Source organism: Apteryx mantelli, chromosome 6 (assembly GCF_036417845.1).
Source record: "Apteryx mantelli isolate bAptMan1 chromosome 6, bAptMan1.hap1, whole genome shotgun sequence".
NCBI lineage: Eukaryota > Metazoa > Chordata > Aves > Apterygiformes > Apterygidae > Apteryx > Apteryx mantelli.
In genome coordinates, this window is record NC_089983.1 from 31,022,278 (window position 1) to 31,048,096 (window position 25,819).

Consider the following 25,819-nt stretch of genomic DNA (forward strand, 5'->3'; position numbering starts at 1 on the left):
CTAATGTACTTTTTTTTTTTTTAGGCAAACTTTTTGGGTTCAGGTTACCTGGATTGAGGCTCTTAACATACAGAAAGCAGTCCTTACCACAGGAAGATCCTGATGCAGTGATAGTAGATTCATCGAAGCACAGCGATGACTCAGTGGCTATGAAGCACTTTAAATCACCTACAAAAGAAAGTGTTAGCCCTTCAGAAGTGGATGACACAAAAGCATTGATTCAACGCAGCAAATATTCTCCTTTGGTTAATATATCAGGACCTCTTGACCATTCATCACCTAAACAGCAATTGGACAAACTTGATCCGGACAGGATACAGACAAGCAATCCACTAACCCATTCCAGATCGAAGGAAAGCATTTGTAGTATACGGAGAGCATCTTCAGTACATGATATAGAAGGCTTTAACGTTCATCCCAAGAATATTTTTAGGGACCGTCATGCAAGCGAAGGTATGGTGGAAAGTCAGTCTGTATTCACTGATGTACTAAGAAAGGGATTCTTGAACATTTTCGTAGAAATTATCATCACTCAGTAAGTAAAACTAAATATAATCAGCTATATACCATATATATTATATATAAAATATAATCAGCATTCAAAAAATCATACTAAAAATATCAAATATGCCAGGCTTACTCATTCTAAATACTGCTTTCCATGTCTAGGCAGTCCATTGGAATCATGGGACAGCTCTTAGACTACCATCTGCCTTCTTTAGAGGGGTATAGCAAAATCAGGCCCAATATTTGTAAAGCTAATAATAGGATTTGGGGCGGGGGGGAGGAAATCAGCTGATCAAGTTAAAATTTTATACACAGTTCTGTCCTCATACTCAAATATATTATGATACTAGTTTTGGTTGTATGAAATCCTACTTCAGCGATTGCTCAGTTTGTTTTTCTTAAACCTATGATGTGCATATTGTATTTCCACTGTCTCAACATGGAGACATGCTTTTTCTTTCATGCTGGGAAAAATCTCCTGAACAACTCAAATGAAATGCTTGGTGATGTGTTAGTCTAAAATTCATGTAAGTAGGATTTTCTCTTTATATTAGTATATTCTTGCAACCAGCAAAAGTTTTCTGTCTTCTTATTCTACTCTCTCTCCTAATTACCTGAAGTCATGGAGTGTCATCTGCAATTTCTCCTTTTAGGAGAGAGGGAGCTTGAGAAACTTGGGAGAAAGAGCTTTAGCAAACAGAGGTTTGGAAACCCTATGAATGGAGAGGCACCTTTGAAACTGACTTTCCTGGAAAAGTGACACACACGTGTCTTTGCAGCCATTGATGGTCTAATGATCTGAATCATATAATTTTTATTCAAACCAGATGGCATGTAATGTATGTGGAAAATTTTAAGAACTCAAACACATGTTGTCATACAAGACTGCACAGATTCATAAATTATCATGAAAACACATTTTCAGTTTCAGTGATTCCCTGGTTTTCTCCTATTCATTGACCCCAGACGCCAAATTCCTTTAAGTTCCCCTGCCTTTTGGGAGGTCCACAGCAAGGCTTCTCTGCTTCTGCATATCCCCTAAAATACAAGGCATTTCTATGCTCCTCCATCATCCAGATTAACTCTAAGATTAGCAGAAATGATTCCTTCTGGTTACTCTTCCTGTATTAAAGCCAGTCAGACAGCTATAAATTCTCATATACTGATAGACAGGCATCAGATACCTGTACATTGCAAGAGCGTATAATTAACCTTTGTAGAATTAACCTATTCAGAAGTTTTTTTCAACTAAAAGATGTCCATTCAATTCAGTGAGGGCTCTGTGCATAAAACGATTTCAGGCTTAAGTTCTGAATAAATAGTAAATAAGTTTTGCACACTCCACAACAGAGAGGTCATTATTATTTTTTTCCTGCCCCAACCCCTACAAAAAATTGCATACACCCCTTAACTGTTGTCTGTGGAAAACAAGTATTCTTGTTTGTCCTCTGTAAATGATGTAAAGTAATGTGACAGCAACATGGTTTAACTCAAATAATGGAATGTGAACCTCATTCTGAACAATTATTGAAATATATTTTGAGCTGAAAAAATTCCACAGATCTATCCTGCTTCATTAGTTAATGAGTCCTGAAAACAGATTGTAATGAGAAATGTTTTTGCAAAAGTTTTTTTTTTTTAATGTGTAGATCACTTTCAAAGAGTACAAATATACTCTTTATGCCCTATTTACTCTGAATTTGAATGCATGTAGTTTTCTAAAAGAGAAAGATTGACAGTATGGTTGAGAGTGTGTTATCTTCCACAGTCTAGAAGAACTAAATCACCTGATTCCATTGTCTAGATGGTCATGTTCACATATTCTCAAAAGAAAGGTTGGCAATAATACTGTAATGCAATAACATTTTTAGTAGTAGTAAAGTTGTATTAATTTCATCTATTTTAGCAGTGTTTCCTTGGATTTAAAAATAGGAATTTTGAGTAGGATTTGGCCAATGTAATAAGTGCATTTTAGGAATGATTTTTCCCTAAGTTTTATTTATATAAATGTATCTATATATAACCCTGCGAAGGATGTGTTCGTAAGGTTTTCATTGAAATGTCTGGGTGAATGCTTCTTTTCACATTTTTGTTGCTTATGGACTCATTTTTTTTCAGCTCAAATAATCTGAAAATTCAATTAAATCCATTTTAAACCATACCATTTTGCTATATTTCATAACAACATTCAACCCAAGATTTCAAGATCAGGATCTAGAGCCTAAAACCTCCAAAGTTCAGTCATGTCCAAGTTTCGGGATCATTACATAAAGTTCATCTTGGTTTTAACTTCCCCAGATACTTAAACTAAACTTCCAACAAAACACATTTAAGGATATCTATTTTGTCACTTTCTATGTTTAGAACTTATTCTGATTAAAGCAATTCCCAACTGGTTATTAATTATATGAAGAAAAGGTTTAAAATTAAGCTGATTATTACATTTCTTTGGTTCTGATGGTACAAAGTTTGTGCAGAAACAGCCATGTAATTTAATAATGGGTGCGCAGAGGAGCAAAAAAATTTCTAACCATATTTCACAGGATAACATTTTTCATGAGTCAAATATTAAAGAAAAAAATTTACTATGATAAGTAAATAATTAATTTGAATTTCTACTGCTTCTCAAATGATGTAATCATTTACATTGTAAATAGATACAATAGTCACACTGATTCCACTTTGCATAAGCTACAAAACAGGAGAGAATCTGGCCCTAAGCTTAGGTCATACATAGGCATACTAAACATGTACAACAGAACGGAGGATGACTCTCAGAATTGCATTAGAATTAGTAACATCTTTGATGCCATCTGCTTCAAAACTTATTAGAATTTGGCACCTTATGCTGAAAGTATGTTTAAATTTAGCTAATAAGTCAAGTCCTGCTTGCCTTACTCAACAGTGAGCCATAAAGCCCTATTGTTGCTACAAAATTATCCACGCAATTTAGGCAACCAAGATTCAGCCCAAATCATCTTTTTTGGACTCTCACAGATTGACAGATGCTGTACATACTGTAGTGGAGAATGTAAAACTTTAACTTAACCACAGTCCCAATGGGCCAAATTTGGTGGTCTTTAATGTTGCAAAATTTACAGCCCAAGGACGGCATAAAGTTTAATACATTTCCCATTCCCTTTTTACTTTGCTTATTGATCCTAACAATTCTGTTTTTTTTTCCTGAATCTGCTGAAAATAAATACTTTATTCTGACTGAAAATGCAATGAGGGATTCAGATTTAATTTTTTGCCACCTCTTCCAGTTCAAGTAATAATAATTGAATCATCTGAACTGAATTCTAATAGAACAAGAGAATAGCATTATTTAGCTCAATACTCACTACACTAATCCAGCCAGGGTCAAATGTGTTTTTCTAGAAAGACTATTGAGAATATAAATGATTTCATATGCTACATTAATTTATATGCCCTAGTTGCCTATCACTGTGTACTTTAAAATTGCTGCAGCTATACCTAGTGTTAATTGTATGCTGAAAGGTTTTGCACCGAAAATGACAATTTAGGATTTTTTTCATTTGAGTTTAATTCATTGAATTCCCTCCTAAATTTTTTGATTTGACAGCAAAGGGGGCAGGGTGGGAACCGTGTGCAGCTGCCACCGCCCAAAACCAAACCGAGCGCTTTCCACCCCAAACACCAGCAGCAGCAGCAATCCCGATTTCACAGGCTGGTTTAGGTTCACAGCCACACTCAGGGAATTTTATTTTCTTCAGAAAGGTCCCTCAGTAACACCTCTGCAGTCTTCCCAAAAGCAGCAGGCCTTCGAGCCCAACTCGGCCTGCAAAATCCACGTCCCTGCGAGGAGAGCGCGAAAGCGGAAGGCAGCGGGCCGCGACGCCAGCACGGGCCGGGCCCACGCCCCCAAGGCGCCGCTGAGGAGACCAGACGTCGCTGCCTCTCCCGGGTCCCCCCAGCCGGCGGAGCTGCCCTCACGCCTGCCCCGGCGGAGCCAGCCGCCCCGGGGCCCGACAGCCTGGGGCACGGGCGCCTCGGGGGCGCAGGGCAACGCTGGGCGAGTCTCAGCCCCGGCTCCACTGACCTGTGGCAGGGGCCCGTTAGCCCGCGGCAGCGGGGCGAAAGGGAGAGGCAGCCCCCGGCCCCACTTCCTCACCACCTCCACGTGCCCGGCCCCGAGGCTGCGGCGCTGGAGCAGCCCCACGGGCCGCCCCTGGAGCCGCCCCGACCTGAGGGGAGGGTGGCGGCGGGGGGGCACAGTCAGTGCTGCACCCCCACGAATAGCGGTGGTGTCTGTCCAGCCACCTGCTACAAAAGAGAAAAAAAATAGTTTCTCCTTTAAGGGGGTTGATGCCAAGAAAGGCTTCAGGGCTTGGTGTGCCTGTGCAGAGAGACACTTCCCTGTTACCTTGCGTAGAGGCACCTCAGAGCTGAAGAGGGACATTTAAGACATAATCGTCGTCTTCAGCGTTTCCCTAGCACCTACGCGGATAAGGCGGCGTTGCAGCACGCTGCGTCGGTAAAATTAGCCCTGTGAAACCCAGATCTTCCTGCGAGTGCCTAGGCAGCGCGTTGCCACCACAGGGCTGCGCTAGGCCGCCTGCCCGCGCAGTGCCCCTGAGGCGGCCGCGTTCGGCCTTCGGCCTGGCCGCTGCACGCAGCGCCCGAGTCTGGCCACAGGCGTTCGCTTAATTAAAGGTGACTAATTAGCACTTCATGGGTTAATGCTTTTGACTTCAAACTCAATATTGGGGTAAACGTACGTGAAATCTGGACTTGCTGAGAAAGTATTTTGGCATTTTGCTTGATACCACAAGTCATCTAGAGCCAAAACTACTCTGTTTTTTACACCACCTGATGATCTACTCCAAACAGTGTCACAGATTATTTCTTAATTGTCAAACTGACATTCATCTTGATTAGAAGTCTACACCATATAATCAAGGCAGTGCAAATATATTTTAATTCCAACCATACACACATTTTGAAGCAATAATTTCCACTTCTCCAATATAGATTTTAGTTTCTTTTTTCTCTCTTTTTCTTCACTCTTATTATGCCGAAAACCAGACAATGGTCGCAATGCCAAAGGTAAAGTATACATGTAGAATGTACCATCCAGTGCTTCAACAGCCACACTTTTTGGCATGTTAATTTGCCTGCTGTATGAAATGTTCAAATGCAACATTCTCATGCTGACCTCACTAGGACCAGGTGCATTCCTGAATTTATATTTGTTGGACACTTAATATCGCCTTTAACTTTTGTCTCAAAGCACTCACTAACAGTGCCTGGAAAAAGTGAAGGAATAGTTAAACAGTCAAGTAACCTAAGTAGCTGATAATTTAAAAAAAAAAAAAGTGAGGGAGAAAGTTATTTAACTCAATGCTGTTGTCTTTAAGCAGGCAAAACTTCTATTGATGCTACCAGGAGTTTTACCTGTGAAAGGATATATAATCAGGCCATTAATAAACAGTCCATTGTTATGAAGTGTTTACTTTTCAGTTAACTGTCTCAAAAATAAAATAATGGGTAATCAGGAACCATGTGGAAGTATCTTCACTTATTCCTCTTTTGTCTCCTTAAAACTAGTTTCACGTTCCTGGATGGCAGGGGGTATGGTTTCAAGCTTCCTGTAGTATTAAAATGTGCATGCATGAACTTCATTGCCAATTTCATGTTTAAATAATTTTTGGAGCAGCTACAAAACTACTTGTTTTCACCAGCACAATGATGGCAAAAGAAAACTGAGCTGTCTTTTGTAAGCAATTTGAACATAATTCTTAAGTGACTATTTCTAGAAAAGTTATTTTTAAAATGTGTTCGATTTAACTGCAATATTTATAGCTACGTTTGAAAACTGGTTTGTGACTTCATGCATGATGCAAAAAGTGCGTGTACCTGGTAAAGTCTTCTCTATGAACTGCATGCAGTGCATGAGCTAGATTCTGTAAAGCAATTCATGGATTATGAAATCATTGCATTTGCTTCATGTGTGTGTCAGCAAAATCTTGAGGAGAAAAAAAAGTCTTTGTCTTGTAAAACAGTTTTTATAAACATGTTTACTGCTGGTGAAGGTGATGGATTGACAGCTCAGGAGAGTGAAATCATTTCTTAATACATTGTATAAGCAGGGACAATGGAATCCTACCATGAAAATGGGGAGATCAAACTTAACCTGAAAGAATCTCCTTCATAGGATAGGCAAAAGCATGTCATTCTCCCTGCTTATTCGGTTCTCAGCCTCTCTGCTGAAACTGTCAATCAAGATGCCAATTAGTGTCAATTGTGATTGTGATTTGTTATGGGCCTCTTTCTGCTTCCTGCTACGAGAATATAGGAAAAGTCCACTAGCTGTCAAGTAGCAGCTCAAATACTGTCAGCCTAGGCTGTACTTAAGCTAGTAATGTCTTTTAATGAATTATCATTATCAATGAGATACATATATGCCTTGTACCATTTTTTTTAAACTAACAAAGGGGGGGGAAGAAAGATTTATTCTCACATGCAATTAACTTAAATCTGATACTGCGTGCTAGGACATGAATATTAGGCAGGGAAGGACTCACTGTAATAAATCCATTTCTTAGAGAGTTAGTTCACTTAGGAAGAGAACCAGTAAAAGGCTTAAATCCCAGAAAACAAAATTTCAGTGCAATTTCAGCATCTATAGCTAATGTTACTAATTCCATCTAATCATGGATTTACCTAAGCTCCCTTAGAGCTCTCTTACCTCAGAGTTCCCTAGATATCAAGAATCTTGTTCATCTGAGAAACAGTTCCAGCCTGATACCTCACTCATACGTAAGCCTACTCAATATCCAAAAACTATGAATTGCTACAACTGTGTAGGGAAACACAGCTGAAAAGAATGCACTCTGACCATGGCTAGCACAAACCAGCCAGATCAGTCACCTCACCAATTGTAATTGTGACCCCCGTTTTCTTTTAAAAATCACCTTTTAATAGATTACTCATGTAGATGATGGTAAAGATGGCTCAGGTCCTAGTCTGCCCAAAAGGTGTTCAGGAATAATATTCCTCATTCCTTGATAGTGTCCTCTGTACCAGGCTTTTTAGTATTCCACATGGGAGAAGGATATTGCTTTCTCCCTTTTTCTAGTGAAGCTGTTCTACAAAGAATATTCTAGATTGATTAGCCTAAGAAGGAAGAGAAAGCCTCAGTTTGTAGGCTGGTGGTAATAGCATTTACACACAATTTTTCTTCATCTTGCATCAAATGATCATTGAACAAAATACAGCAAGAGCCTTGAGAGCAGAACCATTGGACTAGTCTTTCCCAAGGCAACACCCTAACTACTACTCTATAGAATCATGCCCTCCCTTGTGCTCTTGAATTTCTTTCTGCACAGTGGCACAGTCTGGGATACAGTAGTGGAGGGTTTCTTTCCCCAGCTCAAATTAACCTCTAATTAGTGTAAATTCAGAAGGTGGAAAGCATATGCATGAATCCCATTAAATTACAAAAGCAAACAAAAAGCCTGCTTCCTCAGGAAGCAGCCTGCCATACCCAGGAGAGGCCCAGCCCTCAGCTACAGCATTTTACAAGGACAAATGAGTCCTTCTTAGTTGTGAAAAGATAAAACATAGGTACTGACCTGCAAAAACAGCTTTGGACACTGAATCCCAAATGAAGTCCCTGGAGGTCAAGTTATAGAAATCAGCACTGAGTCACTATTCAGCATTTCCAGGCAGCTAACTCAAGGCAGCTGGTTGCTTTGGATTTCATTCGTTCACACGTTGCAGATCCAGGTGTTCCCCTGATGACTCTGAAACTTACCCATAGGCCTCATCCTGTCCCATTGGCTGTTTCTAAACCATAGGGCCAATTCTTTTTTCTCTCTGAGGAAAAAAAAATACAGGGTAGAGGAAAAACATCACATACTTGCCCCATAATTAGGGCAATTAGGGAATTAGGATGCACTAAGGTTCTCATCTGGATCTGAGAAATACCCTAGACTGCACACTTTAGACAGAATTTTACTGACTGCTAGACCAGGAATTTGTCCTAAATCTGTTACTGGATTTAGGTCTTGCAGTCTAAACACCTTTACAGATCTCTTTTACAATATTATTCTCAAAAGCAACTATTCCTTACTATGAATTTTTTGAGGGGCTTCTAGGCCAACTTTATAATGACAGTACAAATAACTCTGGGCAATATTGAAAAGAATAATTTATAATCGATATGTACTTCATGAAGTATATGAACTCTGTATTGTTTATCTATCATGGCTCATTAAAGTAATACAACTTGCTTAAGTGTATATTAAATATTCCACTGATATTCTACATAGAAGTGTTCCTATCGTTTTCAGTATTTTGTTGATAATGACAATTAATGCAACACATTTTATGAATTTGTGATACTTCAAAATTAAAATAAAAATTAAATGTGCTTGGCTTTTGGGAGGATGTTAAACACAGGTTAATATCTACATTGATTAAATATGGAGTTACTTGGTCTGTGTCAACAGGGTAGGATAATTATGAAATGAATTTTACTCAATTTTTGAATTTACTGAAAGCCATTTTTTGAATTAGGTATCCTATAAACATAAGCAACATTATAGATATGATAACAGAGCCTTTGCTCTACAATAGGACAGTCCAGACATTCTAATATAATATCGTGTCCTACTTCCGCTTTTATAAACAAAATGAGAGTATAGTATTTCTACCCATCCAAAATTGTGATGGAGCATGTATGGGTACATGAAAACAATTAAGGATTGATGCATTATGTACTTTGCAATCCTGTGACTTTATAAAGAATGTTGTAGGCTTTATGTAAAGAAAATTCTGTATTTACGTCCAATAGTAAATTTTTCATTAGCAATAGAATTATTTTTAAAATCTAGATAATTTTTACTAACAAGTAGTATAGTGAAAAATAATATTAAGTACATTTCTAACATATCTCACTTAAGCATTAATGATAACTTATTTCTCTGCATTTGTCAAATACTAAATATGCATTCCAATTTTTTAGGGCCTTTTAATCATATCAAGTCAAGTCTACTGGGATCCACATCAGATTCAAATCTCAACAAATACAGCACAATCAACAAAATTCCTCAACTCACCCTGAACTTTTCTGATATCAAAAGTGAAAAAAAATCTTCATCTCCTCCTTCTTCAGAGAAAACAATTATTGCACCTAAGGTGAAAGACCGAACGCACAACGTAACAGAGAAGGTTACCCAGGTAAGGTAGTATCTATCATCTGAATTACTTTTTAGTTTTATGAACCTGTTTATCAAGGTATACGATAGATTGTTACCTTTTTCATGAATGACTTGGATATTTCCAAGACATTTTGAATTATTAGGGCTTGAGCTGTTATTTACTTTACTTCCAGTTCAGTTGTACGTGAGGTGGTTTACAATATTAGATGATACTGCTTGACTTCTGCTAAAATATGTATTACATTCCAAAGAGAAGTAAACAATTAAAACTTTTTAGCAATGTACTTTGCAATGAGAAAAAGCTGGAGTACACACCACGTGCCCAATATAAGTCTATTAACTTCAGTGATTACTGTCAGTCATAAATGTTATTTATTTTGTATGAAATTTCATTTGTTTTCTCCTTTTCTTAGTTTTGTGAATTGCTGATTAGTGCAAGGCACAATATGATAACAAATGATAGGTGATTGTGCCACTGGTATGGGCATGATAATTGCGTCTTGTAATTTCTGTTCCAGTTCATTGTCTTTTCATAATGCTCTTTCCTATGGGTTCCTTTCGCCTATGGGTACGTCAAAGGGTTGTCAAAAAGAGAAGTGGATACTTTTGGATTGGATGTATGATAGCTTCTGTCATCATTGGGAATGAGTCATGTAAACAAACCAAAAATGAAAACAATTCCAAATAGGGCTCGTTTTGATAGACAGCTACTATAGACTGGTAAAGCTTGTGCTTGAAATCTGGCTGGCGAAATATAAGTTGTCCTTGTCCAGTGGGAAATGTACAATAAGTTTAAAGTCTAGCAAATTGAAATATGAACACAGTCAGCTGAATTGTGCTATTTCTACCTCTGCTTCTTGTGCAGAGTGGCAGAATGCATTGTCCCAATATGGGACTGGAAAGATTTTGTTCTCTAAGTCACAGTCTTTCTAGAACAGAGATTCCTCATCCCAGTGTGCTAGCTGGCCCATGCAGAGAAGGGGATAGCTTATGACCCCCACAGGGAACGTGGGAGGGACAGGGAGATTTTTTATGCTCATTTCTCCTCACCGGTCTGTAAGCATAAGGGCTAGTATGCACACAATTTCCTCTGTGTGTAAGCAGTATACATGCTGCTTACATATATGCACTATATATTTGACACATAAGAATGTTTAGGAAAGTGTAATGTGAGAACACAGTCACAAGAGCTATTCTTGTGAATGTATAAGTATCTGACATGTAAATTCATTGTGTTGTGAATGGCTGTTCTGGAGTTAATAGAAATCAACAACCTACAGAAACAGACAGACAGTGAAGAGTCCAAAATATCCAGTTGTTACAGTTCAAAGGTGCAAAGGTCTTCATCATAAAGTATTATGCTATTCAATGTTTTCTGCATTTTAGTTTGTCGCTTCACTTTCTTAGATGCCTGATATATAGAGGACACTATAGACATACTGCCACTCATTTCTAGCTAGTGGTTTGCAGGGATGAGTTTTCATTTTTTAAGCAATGAAAAGAATCTGATGGATAATTGACTGTTTTTTCCTTGCTTACTTCAGAAATCAGCCAAATTATAATGTTACAATGATAGTTAATGGCTTTAAGGAACACATCAGGTATAAACTATTGACAATTGATGGATAAAGCTTTTCTTCAGATGCTTCCCAGAAGGGTTCCTGGGACAACCAAATACAACTGTGTCTTATAAAAACTAATTTCACAGACTCACATTACAGGAATAGCCCAGGCCTGCTAACATCCTCTGATACGCCTAGTGAATAGAGCCCTCTGAGAATGTAAATAAAAGATCCAAAATAGTTTTAAGTGTGAGCTAAGCACCAAGCTTCATCAAACCTCATCAGCTTCATCTAGCCTGGAGTAATTCTGAACACACATAAAGGTTTGATTCCAAGTAGACTGGGAATTTTAAAGTATAAATAATGTATCCTGTTACTTATGTGTCTTCAGAGTATTATAGTAGCTAGCCGAAAGATTAAAAGGTTGTATATATGACTGTATGCCTAAATTTCAACTGAGTTTTTAGAGGCTTGACCCCAAGAGGTTTTAAGCAAATTACTGAAGACCATAGACAGACATCCTGTTCATGATTCAGCAAGTGGTTAAAGATGTTATCTCCCAAAACATCCTGTCAGTACATCTCTGCAAGATGATTTTGCCTCAGGCAATTTAAGGAACACTTCCACAAATCCCTTTGCCAATAGGATGAGGTAAATAGTAATCTCTAGCACAGGGCGGGTAGCAAACAGCTAGAGGACCAAGTAAAATGGTGCGGATTAGCATTTCTTCAGCATAAGACAGATCTAGTGCCCACTGAAGGCAACAGAGGTTTTCAGCTAAATTCATTATCAATCTCATATTTGTGTTGTATTGACATATGGATATTAGCAAGGCCATGCTACCAGTATGCAACATGCTGATTTTTTCTTTTAAGAAATAGCAGTCTTTGTCCCAAAGAACTTTTGTAGTCTCAGTAAGCAGAGGGTCAGCCCCTAAATGTCTATCCACTGACAGACTGAAGGAGGTGAGAAATGCTTTGTATTAGGATGCAGATAGAGATTCCATAAGAAAAATCTTGCTGAGAATAGCTTTTCCTTACCTCTGACCTGCCTTCTGTAGACCAGGTTTCTGCTTCTCAACACTGCTACTATGCCGGATAGTTTCCATGCTCCTGCTTCTTTTGACAGATATATAAAGCAATGTATTGTACACCCTCCTAGAGAAATAGAGATAAAAGTTGTATCAGTTCTATCTTGAGACAAGTTAGTGCCTAAAAAGTAATTGGATTTTTATCTTTTATATATTTTGTCTTTGATAGCTAACTTGAATCTGCAACCATTGTACTTTCTTCCCTGGTCAGTTGTGAAAGATTTAATCTCTTCTGGATCCATTTTGATATGTTTTAAATTATTCAGAGTAGTTATACATAGAAATCCTTTCCACAGATAATATGGCAAAAAGTCAAGTTATATTAAAAAGACTAATTTTTATAAGCTATGTAAGCATAAGTCAAGCTTGATTGGTTTTTCAAATTTCTGACGGGCCAATTAGTGCCGAAGTGCCCAGTTCCTATCTACTAATGACTGTGTTATGGGCAAAAAGAATAATCTACATTTATTCCCCAAACAACTTAGATGTTATGAAAGGTCCAACAGAAATGGTTCAGATCAGCTGAATCTTCCAGGAACATTGATGCTAACTAAATTTAAAATTAAATTTGAAATGCTCTGTAAAATCTTTACACCTCATAAAACACTTCCAATTTAATTTGATGTTGGTTTATGTCTTTTTCTAGAACTACCTCAACCAACATGCAGAGTACAATCCATGTAGCAAACTTTGATAATATATCATTCATCATAATGAGAAAGAATTACCCAAAGCTGTTTTCTTTATCCCCTTTTGTTTTCAATTATCAATATTTTCACTTATCACTGCAGCCTAAACGATAGGATTAGGTACAAGGAGAAATTCCTAGTAGATATAAATAAATGTAGGTGCTGAAGTCTACTGTACCTACATGCATCTGTCAAAGATCTAGTTAGCTAGTTATTTGTGAATTAGATTAGAAATAAACATTTAGAAGATGGAAGTGGCTAGAAGTTTTTGTCCCATTTATGTTTCTAATTTCCAGTGACTGCAATATGTTTTATGAGAGCTGGCACTTTGAAGGTTCCACTGGATGTCTGTCTGCATCTTTAAAAGCTAAATCTTTTAGGAAAACTTGTTGTAAGACCCTTTCCATGCTGTATCCACAGAAGCTCTAAAGCAGTGGAGAGGTGTTTTTGGAAGGTCTGAACACAGTATTGAAAACAGAATGGCAGAAACATCACAGAAGATAACTAGGATATGCTCATGCTGGCACAGTCCTCTGATAAGTGTGTCTGGGTGAGAAGGCATCAAAAACATACAGAGGGGAATATGACCTATTTAAGCTACAGGACAATATCAGTAAAATAGCAAACAAGTATACAATGGCTATGATACGTTTAAAGGTTACCTTTAATCAGAGTGGTGACATCCTGAAATAGTCTTCCAATGAAGGCAGTTAGGGCAGGAATCTCAGATGCCTTTAGACAGAGCCTGAGAAATGTAGTAAAAGGATAGATACCATGATGTACTTTTCTGGGATTGCAGGACTTGATGACATGGAGGGCCACTTCCAGTCACATATGGCACCATTCAAACATCTGTTCCTTCCTTTCTTGGTGATCCTCACTGTGCATGTGTCCTTTCCTTAGCTTTGCTGAGAAATTACTTCCTGCTCTATAGCCTGATGTTCCATTACTGTGGCACCTCTCACTGTCTGTAACTCAAAATCTAGAGACATGGACTCTGGTATGCACCACACTAAAGTAACACTGATCCGCAGAGTTGGATCGGTACAGTCTGGATTCTCTCTGATGAATCAGTAATAGCAAACCAAGTATCAGCATCTCCAACTACAAGAATGAGTTCTTTCCAGAAATATCTAGGCAAGACAGAGGTAACAATTGCATAACTTCTATCATATCCACAAGCTGGAGAGGATATTCAAGTAATTAAGACAATGAGAAAAGGGCGGGATGACACATAACTACCCCCACAAGGCAGAAGAATATTAGAATGAATTGTGTGAAATAAAATATTAACTTATTTTTAAAGGACAGCAAGATGGCAAAAATAGTAAAAGGAGACTTGCAATGTAATACGAACAAGGAAGAAAACTAGTACAACAGAAAAAAAAACACTAAGTGGTAAACAATTGAAAAGCAGGATTGGGGACATGAGAAAAAGAAGAGCAAACAGTATTTTGTAACCAAAATATATGGCATAGAAAGCAAATCTTACCTAACAGAGTTTACAGACTGAATTTACAAATAGAGGAGTCATGGCCACTCTGTTTAGAAGACAGGATACACTTTCAGAAAGCATTTAAAGCAGAGAGAGATGTTTCTCAGCAAGCAAGATCTTAGTGGAATAAATTAGGAGTGGACAGGAAAATTAAGATATAGAAAAGAATTTCAGAAGGAGCAGAAGATGGTGGAACAGTGGTTGGTAGTTTGAGTGAAAATCATGACCTTTGAAATCCAGGCAGAAAAAATGGGATTTCATGGTGGAAATTCAAAAAAAAAAAAAAAAGAAATGTTTTAAGTAACACAAATAAATGAATCTCCCCATGGACATCTGTCCCTTAACATTTTTGATGAATTTATAAAGGAGGCTTCTAGCCTTAAAATTATGACCTGTAGCGGCACAACAGTAAGCAATTTTGTCATTTTTTTGAATCTTGTTTTATTACATGTCCAGTTCACACTAATGTATATCTCCAAAGCTGTGAAATTTATTGTGAACAGAATAAGGGCTGAGTGAAGATTACAATAGTCTGTATCTATGGTTATGTTTGAAGAAAAGAGAGAATTCCTTTATACCCATAGACTGACACTGATAACATATAATGACTGACCCAGTTAATAAACATGTAAATTGCTCATCCCTTGTGTTCCTTTAGCAAAACTAGTCTGTGGTCCCTCATTAATGCTCAGAGATTATTGGTCACCTTGAAATTCGTCTGTCTATTCAAAGGCAACATGTGGTTAGAGGGCCCAATATGCATCCGTTGTTTATGATTTGTCACAATAGCTGACTTACAGGAGGGCAAAACTCTACGACCTTTAAACCTTTAGTAAATAGCACTTTTCAAAACAGTTTCACCATCTACCTATCTTTAGAAAATATATATATCCTAACTGGTACATGGCTGATCAAATGATAATATGTTCCCTAACTGGATACATGGTTGATTGGAAGATTATGATTTGTTTTCCAGACATACTGGACACCCACAGCTCTTCTGAAAGTCAAACTCTGAGTGTACAGCGGGTCATATATGAAGTGATAGACCTTGTAGTTTCACGGCATGCTTTTGTAATCTGGCCAGACTCTGTTCTGTCAGCCCCAAAAGATTAAGAAGTAAGTAACAATATCCCCCAAGGCCAGTCTCAGCTGTTGATATAAAAAGAACCATTATATGATTATGACTTCAAACTGACCTTCAGGTTTTCAGGCTAAAAGAAGACTGTTCAGCAGCATCTAGGACAGAGAGGGGCAATACAAGACCTAAAAATAAACCAAATTATTGAGCTATACATTTTCAGCACTCTGATTCAGCTGACACACTGCACCATTTACACCACCTTGCAATAACTCACACGCAAATGACATTTCAAGGCTGTTGATTTTGGAACATGAGCTGACATAAACCAGAAAATCCTGAATTAAGGGAAAGTATAATTTTGATACGTCTTCCAATTACACAGAAAGGTATACACAGAATGATGAAATTGGGGGTAAGCAGAGCCAGCATTTCACTGGTTACTGTATGAAATGGTAATTTATTTGTTTCTGCTTAGGTGAGAATGTTCTTGTTTCTATCATTTGCTATTCCTATTTGCAATGATCAGTTGACATGGTTTATATAGGAAGTTTTCCTTTGTATACAATCATACTTAGCAACCTAATGCAAAAAAACTTTATCTTCTATTGTAATTATATAATGAGGCTTCATAATTACTATACATGTCATTATAAAAATAGTATAAATGTGTGTAATTACATTATCATTTAGAAGGTGTGACACATCTGTGTGTGAAAAGAAGAAAGGTAAAGAACATCATGGTCAAGGAAAAAAAATAATAAAAATACCCCAGTCTCAATGTAGTCATTTACGCCTGTGCAAAGATGTCACCAAACCTGGAGAGCAGGCTCCTTTGCACTAGAGCAAGCAGCTATACAAAGTGCATGGAAATAGAAAATAAGGCCCATTGGTTTTGATCGATTTCAGAAAAATATAGCATTTTCATTTGAATTATTTGCTATTGCATAAAGTAACAAAATGGCTGATCTAGTTATAGATTCAGAGCAATAGTGAATGATAAAATATTCTCTGAAGGTGATTGTTTCCAGTAGCACCTCTTCTCCTTGTGACAGCTGAATGGTCTAAGACATCTGAACTGCTGCAGTGTTTTGAGACAATTTCACAACATATGGTGGAAATGGAGCAGTTGGAAGGCTCAGCTGCTTCAAAACATGTAACCTGGTTGCATCTTTAATCAGTCCATGTCCTTCCCTCAAGATCTACTCTTCTGATAAATGGATTGTCTGGTCTTGCTGAGTATCTAGTATCCTCTGTGAATTACAATTTCAAGTAATCAGTTCTCATATGATCTTTTTGTTGTTACTGACGTGAACCAAATGCTCAGTGGGCTGTTCCATGATGCTAATATGGAATGGACTATGTGTTTTGTATAATATTGCATCCTTTCTCAAAGCAACATTCTTGTCTTGGTGCTAATATAGGGGGACAAATAAGCAGACACAGCCTTTCAGATTGCATTGTAGCTTGTTTTGAAAATGATGGATTTGATGAATAGGTTGAGGATGTAAGAATTAATGCCCTACAAGTAAGTGAGAGTGATCAAAACCAAAGTGTAGGCAGCATTTAAGTAACTCTAAACCCCAAAACTCCCACTTCATGGTGGATTGACCTTGGAAGTTTCTAAACTTGGTGAGTTAGTCAAAACCAACAGTTTTGGCACCCATCAGAACTGTGCCAAAATGAACTGCAAGAAGTCAAGCCCCTGCCTATGCCCCACTGAGATCCAGAGAGCTGGTAGAATCCTCTGCTCCACTTCACGTGTGTGGCCTGAAATAACACTTTTCACATAATGCAGTTAGAGCTGCCTTAGAGCAACCACAAAGGGAGTCACAGTCCACCTTTTACATAACCGTAGAACCATACAAAAATGTTGGTTGAAAGGGACCTCTAGAGGTCTTCTAGCCCAATCTCCTACTCAAAACAGCACTAACTCCAAAGTTAGATCAGAGTCAGGGGTTTACCATGTTAGCTCAGGGAACAAGTTCCATGTTTAGATCGGCATAAGCATATATTTTCCAGGAGAAAGTCACCCAGCAATAGATAGCAATAGAAACTGGTACAGAGAAAAGGGGAGGGAAGAGGACAGAAAGCTGTGGATCACATGGGCCAGAAAGAGCTGGCACTTTAGAAGGAACACTAGTGGTGTAGCTAATGTTTAGAGTACTCGCTTAGAAGGAGGAAGTACCGAGTTGTAGTCCCAGTGTATTTTGCCTGTTACTTATCTTACATAAAGGAACATCTGTAGAAAAGAATAAAAAAACATGCATGGACTAACACTCAGGATTCCCTCCCCCGCTGTCCAAGTGTCCTAACCCTTAAAGAAAATTTCCCAGTGCACTTTCCATGAAGTCTGGATTCTGAACTCTATTCTAGTGCTAAAGAAGCACCTCAAATGTAAGCATTGTAGTACCAGTGTTGGATCTAGCCACCAAACACCATAACCTGGGCAGACAATATGTAGCACTTACCTGAAATCACATATTCACTCCTATTAGGAGTCACTTTTCTCAGCTAGTAAATGCAAGTATGTTCAGCTGACAATTTAATATAATTTCTTGCGAGTAACTTGAGTTTCTCTGTTAGTGTAATACTAGCTAATGCAAAAAACAAAAAAAATGGTACATAATTTAAAAGATAACTTTTTAAAGGAAGTAGTTAAGTTCCCTTATACTTCTGAGGACAAAAATTGATAAATAAGCTAAATGTGAAAACAAAGTATTCCAGCAACTTGCAGATAGAAAGAGGATTAACTGGTGATAATATTAAGAGTTATCATCTACTATCAGGAACCAGGTGGTCTTAGGCATATAAAGGAGCAACAGCAACAAGGATATTTTTCTTCTGGCTTGGACAGGAGGTGGGAGAAAAGCATGTGGGTTTGTTGGTGTTGATGTGTTGCCAGCTGAAAAAAATTTCCTGTTGGGGTTTGTTAGAGTTTGGGTTTTCTTTTTTCATAGGATCAGAAACAGTAAGAAAAAGCAGAGACCATTAAATCCAGTCAGCACAGTATGTTATTTGATGCATTCTGAATGCCCTCAAAATTAATAAGCCAAATGAGGTCATTCTTTTCATCTATTACCTGTAATGTGTCAGAACTTGGATAATGCTTTCAGCTCATAACTGGTAGCAGGATCAATAGAGGAGTGGGGACCCAGAATTCCAGTTCAGAGATAATGTTTTTCAAAAGAAGGGAGGGAGGAAGGGGAACAGTCTTTAAAATTATATTGAAATATCAATAAAATCACAGCAGGGGAAAAATCAAGAACCAGCTATATGAATCAAAAATCAAAGGGTCATTGAATCCCAAATATTATGTTCATGAAATAGTGTGCTAATTAACGAGCTAACACGTAGTTACAAAGCATTTATTGAGCTTTATGGGTAGTATAGGTGATGCTGAGCATAAAATTAATGAACAGGATACAACAAAAATCTCTAGAAAATATTTACTAAAGGTGGCTAGTTCAGGCCATCTGCATTTCTATGTGTAGAATTATACTGTAAATACAAATCCATCTGAAATAAAGTACATAAATTACATGAATATTCAGTTGATATTAATAGTACATAGAGAACTCTCAGAGTTTCTTTGTCCTTATATCAGGGTAGTCTTGTATTAGATTTAGATAAGTTTTTTTTCTTTTACAGCTCAATAAATCATTTACTGTGACACATAGTGGAATTATCTTTAAGGTATTTCAGGTGTATTTTCAAGTATAATTCAAAGAATTGCCAATTTTACACTATAGCAGCATCTTTTGAAATATGAAAATTGTAGTAATTACTTTTTTTATTTAATGTATTAGGAACTTGCACATAAGTCTATACAAGCAGATATGTTCAACTCCAGACATAGCCTGTTCAGAATGCTATTGCTAATAAATGAGGAATAGTTATTAAACAGTAAGTAAAGTTGTTCATGTCACAGCTTTGCATTTTGCTTTAATCTAATTATCCATCCTCTTTGAATATGTTCATCTTTCTAAATGGATTCTATTAATAATGAAGAAACCTTCTGTCTTTTGAAATAAAAGAACTAGTGTATGGTATACTCTCATATCTGTATCCGTACCACTTCATTATATTCAGAGAAATTCAGTTTCACTGGTCTGTAGGTGCGGTAGCAGTGGAACATTGTAATCTAAGGAGAGCTACACCTTTTGCTGCAGCATAGTCTTTAATGATGTTAGCGTTTGGAAGTGAGCAAGAAATCAGTGCCTGGGGCTTATGGTCATCCTCTAGAACTCGTTATAGGCCAGCCAATTTATTTTGATAAATTTTGTTAGGGTAGCATGCTGACTACAGCCTCATTCCAAGTTTTCAAACAACGCTTGAAAAATAAGTTTTGTATAAGATCGTAATTTCCAGGTATATTATGCTTTTTTTCCCTCTTCTTTACATCTGCAATACCAAGTAAGCTAAGGAAACTGCAATGGTTAATGGCCCATTCTGCAGTTTAAACAGTGTGATATAGTCTATATAGCTAGAAAACAAACAACATTTGGAAAAGTAGAGGTTACAGTGAGGCATCTATCCTGGTTTGAACTTTTGATGCCTGCAATCGTACATGTGATCAGCTGTAGCACCAAAAAGATTCCCATATCTCCTTGATTAAATCCATAAATAAAAAGTCCTATTCTCTCCTGAACATGAGCTTCATTTAGCATATCAGAGATGAGAGAGAACCTCTCAAGGAGTTATATTTTGCTCACCCGTTCCATGCTAACACAACCTTATTGTTAGGGTAGCAGAGATCCTATGCTAGTGGAGAATCATTGTAAGAGTCCTACCATGTCTTGCCATATTTCCCCAAAGCCCAAGTATGTGTCTTAGATCAGAAAAACAAAAAAATGTCTAATGCAAGATCCTGCTACTGACTGAGGAAAGGCAAATTCTTCTGCTCAGTTCATCATTGTCTGCTCCCTATCACAAGTAAACCCATTTTCTCTGCATAGCCAATGTAAATTGAACGTGTTGCTCTAGAAATCAGGATCATGCTTTTATTCGCTAATGAAATATGATTTTTGTAATCATTGTTGTACGTGCATATGTATGTAATCTGTTCCATCTCCCCTTGCCAAATGCCTTTTGGTTGAAATGGTATTGACCAAATTTGATAAAAGGTTGGGTAATACAGGAAACATTCCTACAAGTGTTGTGAAAACAGGAAGCTGGACAGAAGACTAAGACTAAATGTCTCCTTTAAGTGAACCAGGTGGTCATATGCTGATAGGACATAAACACTGAGAGACAGGGGAGACAGACATTTCTGAATGAAGCTTTTCCCCAACTACCAGAGTAGTTGCAATTGAAGTTCATACCTTTTAGACTCTAGGGAGTCTAATTACAAGGTGCAGTTTTTCTAGAAACGAACATTTGTTTATTCTGTTGTTTATGGAACAATTATTTATCATGAAATGGAAGATTAAATTTAAGTATAACTGTATGCATAAGGATCTTTTCTCCCTTTTTCCTAAACCCCAGTAAGTATTGTAATCATATGCCATAGCTGCTTCATCTTTACTCCATGAAACTCTTCATATATCCTTTTACAGTTTTTATGCTCCTTTTTAACTGCATCAAAATGTTTGGCAGCTAGCAAAACAGTCTAAATGGATAATAATGAAATATACATTTTTCATAAATGTTATGAGGAAGACAAGATAACATCAACAAGCACAAAATCTACTTTTGTTTCATTGACATGCTATGAACTAATGATTGAAAATATCTTGTGGGTGACTAAAAATTACAACAATAATTTAAGGCCATATTACAAATGTGACCCTTGATGTTTTGTTGTCAGACATATAAACGCTTGTAAACAGCTTAGTGGTTGTGTTTCTAGAAGAGCAATGAATAACAAACTCTTTAGCAATCTGAAAGGTAGCATTTTACTGTCTTCTGAAATGACACCTCTTGGTGAATTCATAAAGAGGAGAGTTACGCAACTTTTAATACGTATTCTGGCATTAACATTTTCTAAAAATAGTTGATTTTTAATATTTGTTTCTTTGATAATCTGCAAATAACTATGTTAAGATTTAAAGTTCCGTAAAGCACACTCAATAAACCTATAGGCTTTTAAGTATTACTCTGATGATGCGTTACCCACTAGTATGAAAGTAATTACATACTGACTGGCAGGAAAAGACTCCTGAGGTTTACGATCTATAAGCTCAATTTTCTAATTTTTTCATGGTAAATAATGGATGGAAAATGAACTAGAAAAATACTTCCTCTCTTTTAGTCTCTATCTTCATGAGAGACTAATGATAGGTTAGAGATAAAGAGTTTTCTAAATTATTACATATATTCAAGTTTGGTGAAACAATTTTGTTTGACAGTAATGTCCGCAAAAATTTTAATTCCATGAAATCTTCACAATTTTACTGAACAAATCCTGTTATAATGCTTTAATCTCATGGTACACATAAATTTCCTTGATGATTTGATGATTTTATGTTACTACATATTTAAATATCTGAATAGATTTATCAAATTTTTTGGTAGTCATATGAAAGTGGGCCACTTTATGGGCTCAATCCTACAAGGTACTCAGCACTCCCAGGAAGTCCCATTGCTTTCAAATTCCAGTGGATTTGAAAGTTCTCATCATCACAGAGGAGGGATGTTACCCTGTCAAATGGAGACTAATTGGACCACATTTCTTGAGGAATCTTTGTAAATCTTTCACATGGAAGGTCAAATTACTTTGAAAATAACACTGGCCTCTTTGTCTGCTTTGTACTGCAATAAGTTTTTCCTTGAGTTCTTTGATCTAATATTACATTCCCAGAGATTTCAGTGTTCATGGATATCAGTACATATGTACAGTGCAAACACCAGCAATGCCCAGCTGGTTCTTTGTCACCCATAGGATATTTTCTTAGTGAAAGCCCAGTAATCGTTCAATACAGCTGCTCTAATTTCAAGGCATCAACCCATCTGCAATCACTGTATGCAGATGAGTCATACAGCTGATGGGAACATATACTATATGGGTGTGGGCTTCAGGCTTGGGATCAGAACTTAAGTTTTCTTTTTCTTAAATTTTAGCAACACCAAACAGCATTAACTTTCTACTTCACTGAAATTGCTTAGATATTTATTACAAGAATGAGTTAACCCCAGATCAGATAGGTTACACATATCACTCCAAGCTAACCTATTTTTCTTCTTCTTTATATTTCACATTACCTCATTATCTCCATAATTTCAGCTTTTCCAGAATATTAATTTACTGAATATCCCAAAACCTTTCCAGTATTTCTTGGTTCCAGCATTTCTTGGTTTAAGCTTGAGGTTGCCACAAAAAGTTTGTCCTTGGCTAACTCAAAAAGCTTTATTTAGTGGCATTTTCAAACAGCTTGACTTCTGGAACAAAAATGATTCAAATACACTCAGATAAGCTTTCAGTTTTTCATGTTCAGCCATTAGTAACAAAAGTGTGGTTTCAATGCCCACCTAAAATTACACTTGGTGAATACGAGGGTACAATCCAAAAAAGAAAAAAAAGTCTATTATGCTATTTCTGACCCTGCAAACAATGAAATATTGAGCTCATTGTTTAAATGAGAAAGGTTTTTATCCCCTTGTATCTGAAGTCCCAAATGGACATAAAGGACAGGCAAGGTCAAGGCATATTTTCACACAGCAGCAGATTTACCTTAACGAAAGCTTAACTTTAAAAATATGAAGACCCTTAAAATATTGTGTTATAATACCTCACAGATATACTTCAAGCTGTCTGATAGAGGAAGGTAAATATAAGTGTTATATACAAAGTATCATACTACCTAATTTTAAAGTGTTAATACAGACAGAAGATTAAACTGGAAGACAAATATTAACTTCCCCCACCATCAGCATTTTTTGATTAAGAGGTTCTTTAATGGCTATCCTTTGAAAAACAAATAAAAATGCATTGTAATGCTGGTATGTGAAAGTGGTTTAGTAATGCTGTATTTGGAGGGAGTGCTAAATCAAAAGCACTTCATCTTTCTTTCAGTACTGGTGTAATCTTATTAGTTGCTCATGTCAGCATCAAGGAAGACAATCATCAAGATGTCTGAAATAGGAAAGGCCGTAATAATCCTCTGGGGAATTAGGTAATGCCTCCCATCAAGGAGCAAATGTTGATTTAATTTTCATTTGTTCAGTAATGCTTGCATAATATTTATTTTTAGTTCTTTTTAGATTCAGACATCTCTTTAAAAGGTCCAGTCCGTAGGGATCTTGTGGTAATATTATGAATATAGAAGAAAAGGGAAGAGATGTCTTTGCTAGATATAGCTATAGCTTCAGTAGACCAATACATGGAAGAAATGAGAACCAGAAGAGGTTACATCAAGAGAAGAGAGTTCCTCACAGCTAAAAGACCACACATCTAATAAAATCTCCAATGCAAAATCATACTCTCTTTTAGAGCTGAAGTAATATTGCTTCATTTTTGAACTGTAGCAGCACTTGGAATTTGAGGCCTACAGTCATGATAAAAGGGGTTGATTACTACAGTAAAATGGCTTTAGGTTCTGTATTTGTATAAGGATTTTTTCTTGTTTCATTGCTTTCCTGCTTTTTTCCTGTTCAATACTGCTATTGGCCTTATTAACAAAGATCTTAAAATGAGCTCAAAACTACATATTAAAAGGAAGAGATTGTACTCTAGATCTGAGTGGTTTTGGACAATAGTTGCAAAAGTAATGAACGTTCATTCTGCACCATAAACTGCATCTGAGAGCAAACAAGAATAGTAATTTTGCTTAACTTTAATTTAGGAGAGACCGCTTTCCTTGATTTCCTAGTCCCAACAATAGGCTTGGATGGAGGAGAAAATCCTGCTGAAAACATTATTTAATCCAAATAGCATTTCATTTTTGTGGAATTGCTTAGAAATCATTGAGATTAACCTAGCCTAATAATCTGAGAGCCTTCTATAAAATTGATGAGAGTATGAAGGTTCCTATGTCATCTCTTCCTTTAGCTCTTTAAGAAAACAGAACACACATTACATTTCATTTGTGTAGTCACCTTCTCTTGCTTACACTCATATAAGGAGTATGGATGATTTTGGCTTTTTGATTCAACTTGAAATGTTGTATTTGGATTAAAAGATCTGAAAATTCAACAGTTCTTCCAAATTCCTTCCCTTATTTTTGACTAGCTAAAATAGTGGCTATAATAAAACCATCTTGGTTCTGTTATCATCATCTTGTTTACATTTCTGTGTAAATTTTATATGCTGGCTTTTGACTACAGTTTTACAGCAGGTAATTTTGCAGTTTCCTCAAGATCAAAACCCAATAAAGATATTTAAGTCCCTCAGATACAAAAAGCTGACATGTTTCAATATTCAGTACAGCTTCCCTGCCTTAAAGATGCAGAAATGATCATCCATTCAGCTGTCAGGGCTTTGTGTCTAGCATTGGACTGGGTCCACCAAGATATTGACAAAATAATATTTTTCATTTCATATAGCATTTCCTAGAAACAGACCATTTTAACATTATATTTAGATTTGTGGACTGCTAGCATCTTCCATAGTTTTACACAAGATGTTTTATGGGTGGGATGCTTTTAAATGCTGTTTTATTTAAAAATCCTCAACTAATTTGGGAATATATGTATAGACACTGTGAGTAGCAACCATTGCTGAAGGAGGAGAGTAACTCATGCCAAATATCCAATGGAGATGGATGCTACTAGGCAGAGAATTAGAGAATATACTAGTCAATGATTATTTTTTATCCTTTTACTGCCAGTTTCAAGCCAGTATTGGAGCCCCAGCAATATTTGTGTCATCTATAGTGTACAATGATTATAACTGCAGGTGCACTTCATTTCTAGTTTTGTCTCAAACCCTTTTCTTTCTTTCACCTCCATGAGCCCCACTGGTCTAAAGGAAGAGAGAGGGAAGAAGACAGCAGGCCAGTAAGAGAGAGAGTTGGGAGGGGTATCAGGAGAAGAAGACCTATCCAAACCTATCTAAAACTGTGTGAATTTATGACAGTTATTCTGACCTAACTCCATATTTCCTGGGTACCTGAAATATATGTCCCCACATTGCAACCCTTCTTTAATAAGTGCCCTCTTAGACTTGTGATTTTAAGAAATGAACACACAAACCCAGAAAGGGGGAAAAACATTCACCAGCCCTTTCTATGTGAAATGCCTGAAGCAAGGTTCTCAGAGTCAATAAGTC

The 25,819-nt window shown here is 37.0% G+C and overlaps 1 protein-coding gene across 1 annotated transcript in view; it reads left to right on the plus strand.

The window, feature by feature from the left end:
• Nucleotides 1-25,819, plus strand: part of KCNH7 (potassium voltage-gated channel subfamily H member 7) — a 242,519-nt gene that overhangs the window by 159,278 nt on the left and 57,422 nt on the right. The window contains exons 5-8 of the mRNA XM_067298547.1: nt 25-453; nt 5,557-5,577; nt 6,079-6,102; nt 9,500-9,714. Coding sequence (XP_067154648.1) covers nt 25-453; nt 5,557-5,577; nt 6,079-6,102; nt 9,500-9,714 — 689 coding nt within the window. The remainder of the gene's footprint in view (nt 1-24; nt 454-5,556; nt 5,578-6,078; nt 6,103-9,499; nt 9,715-25,819) is intronic.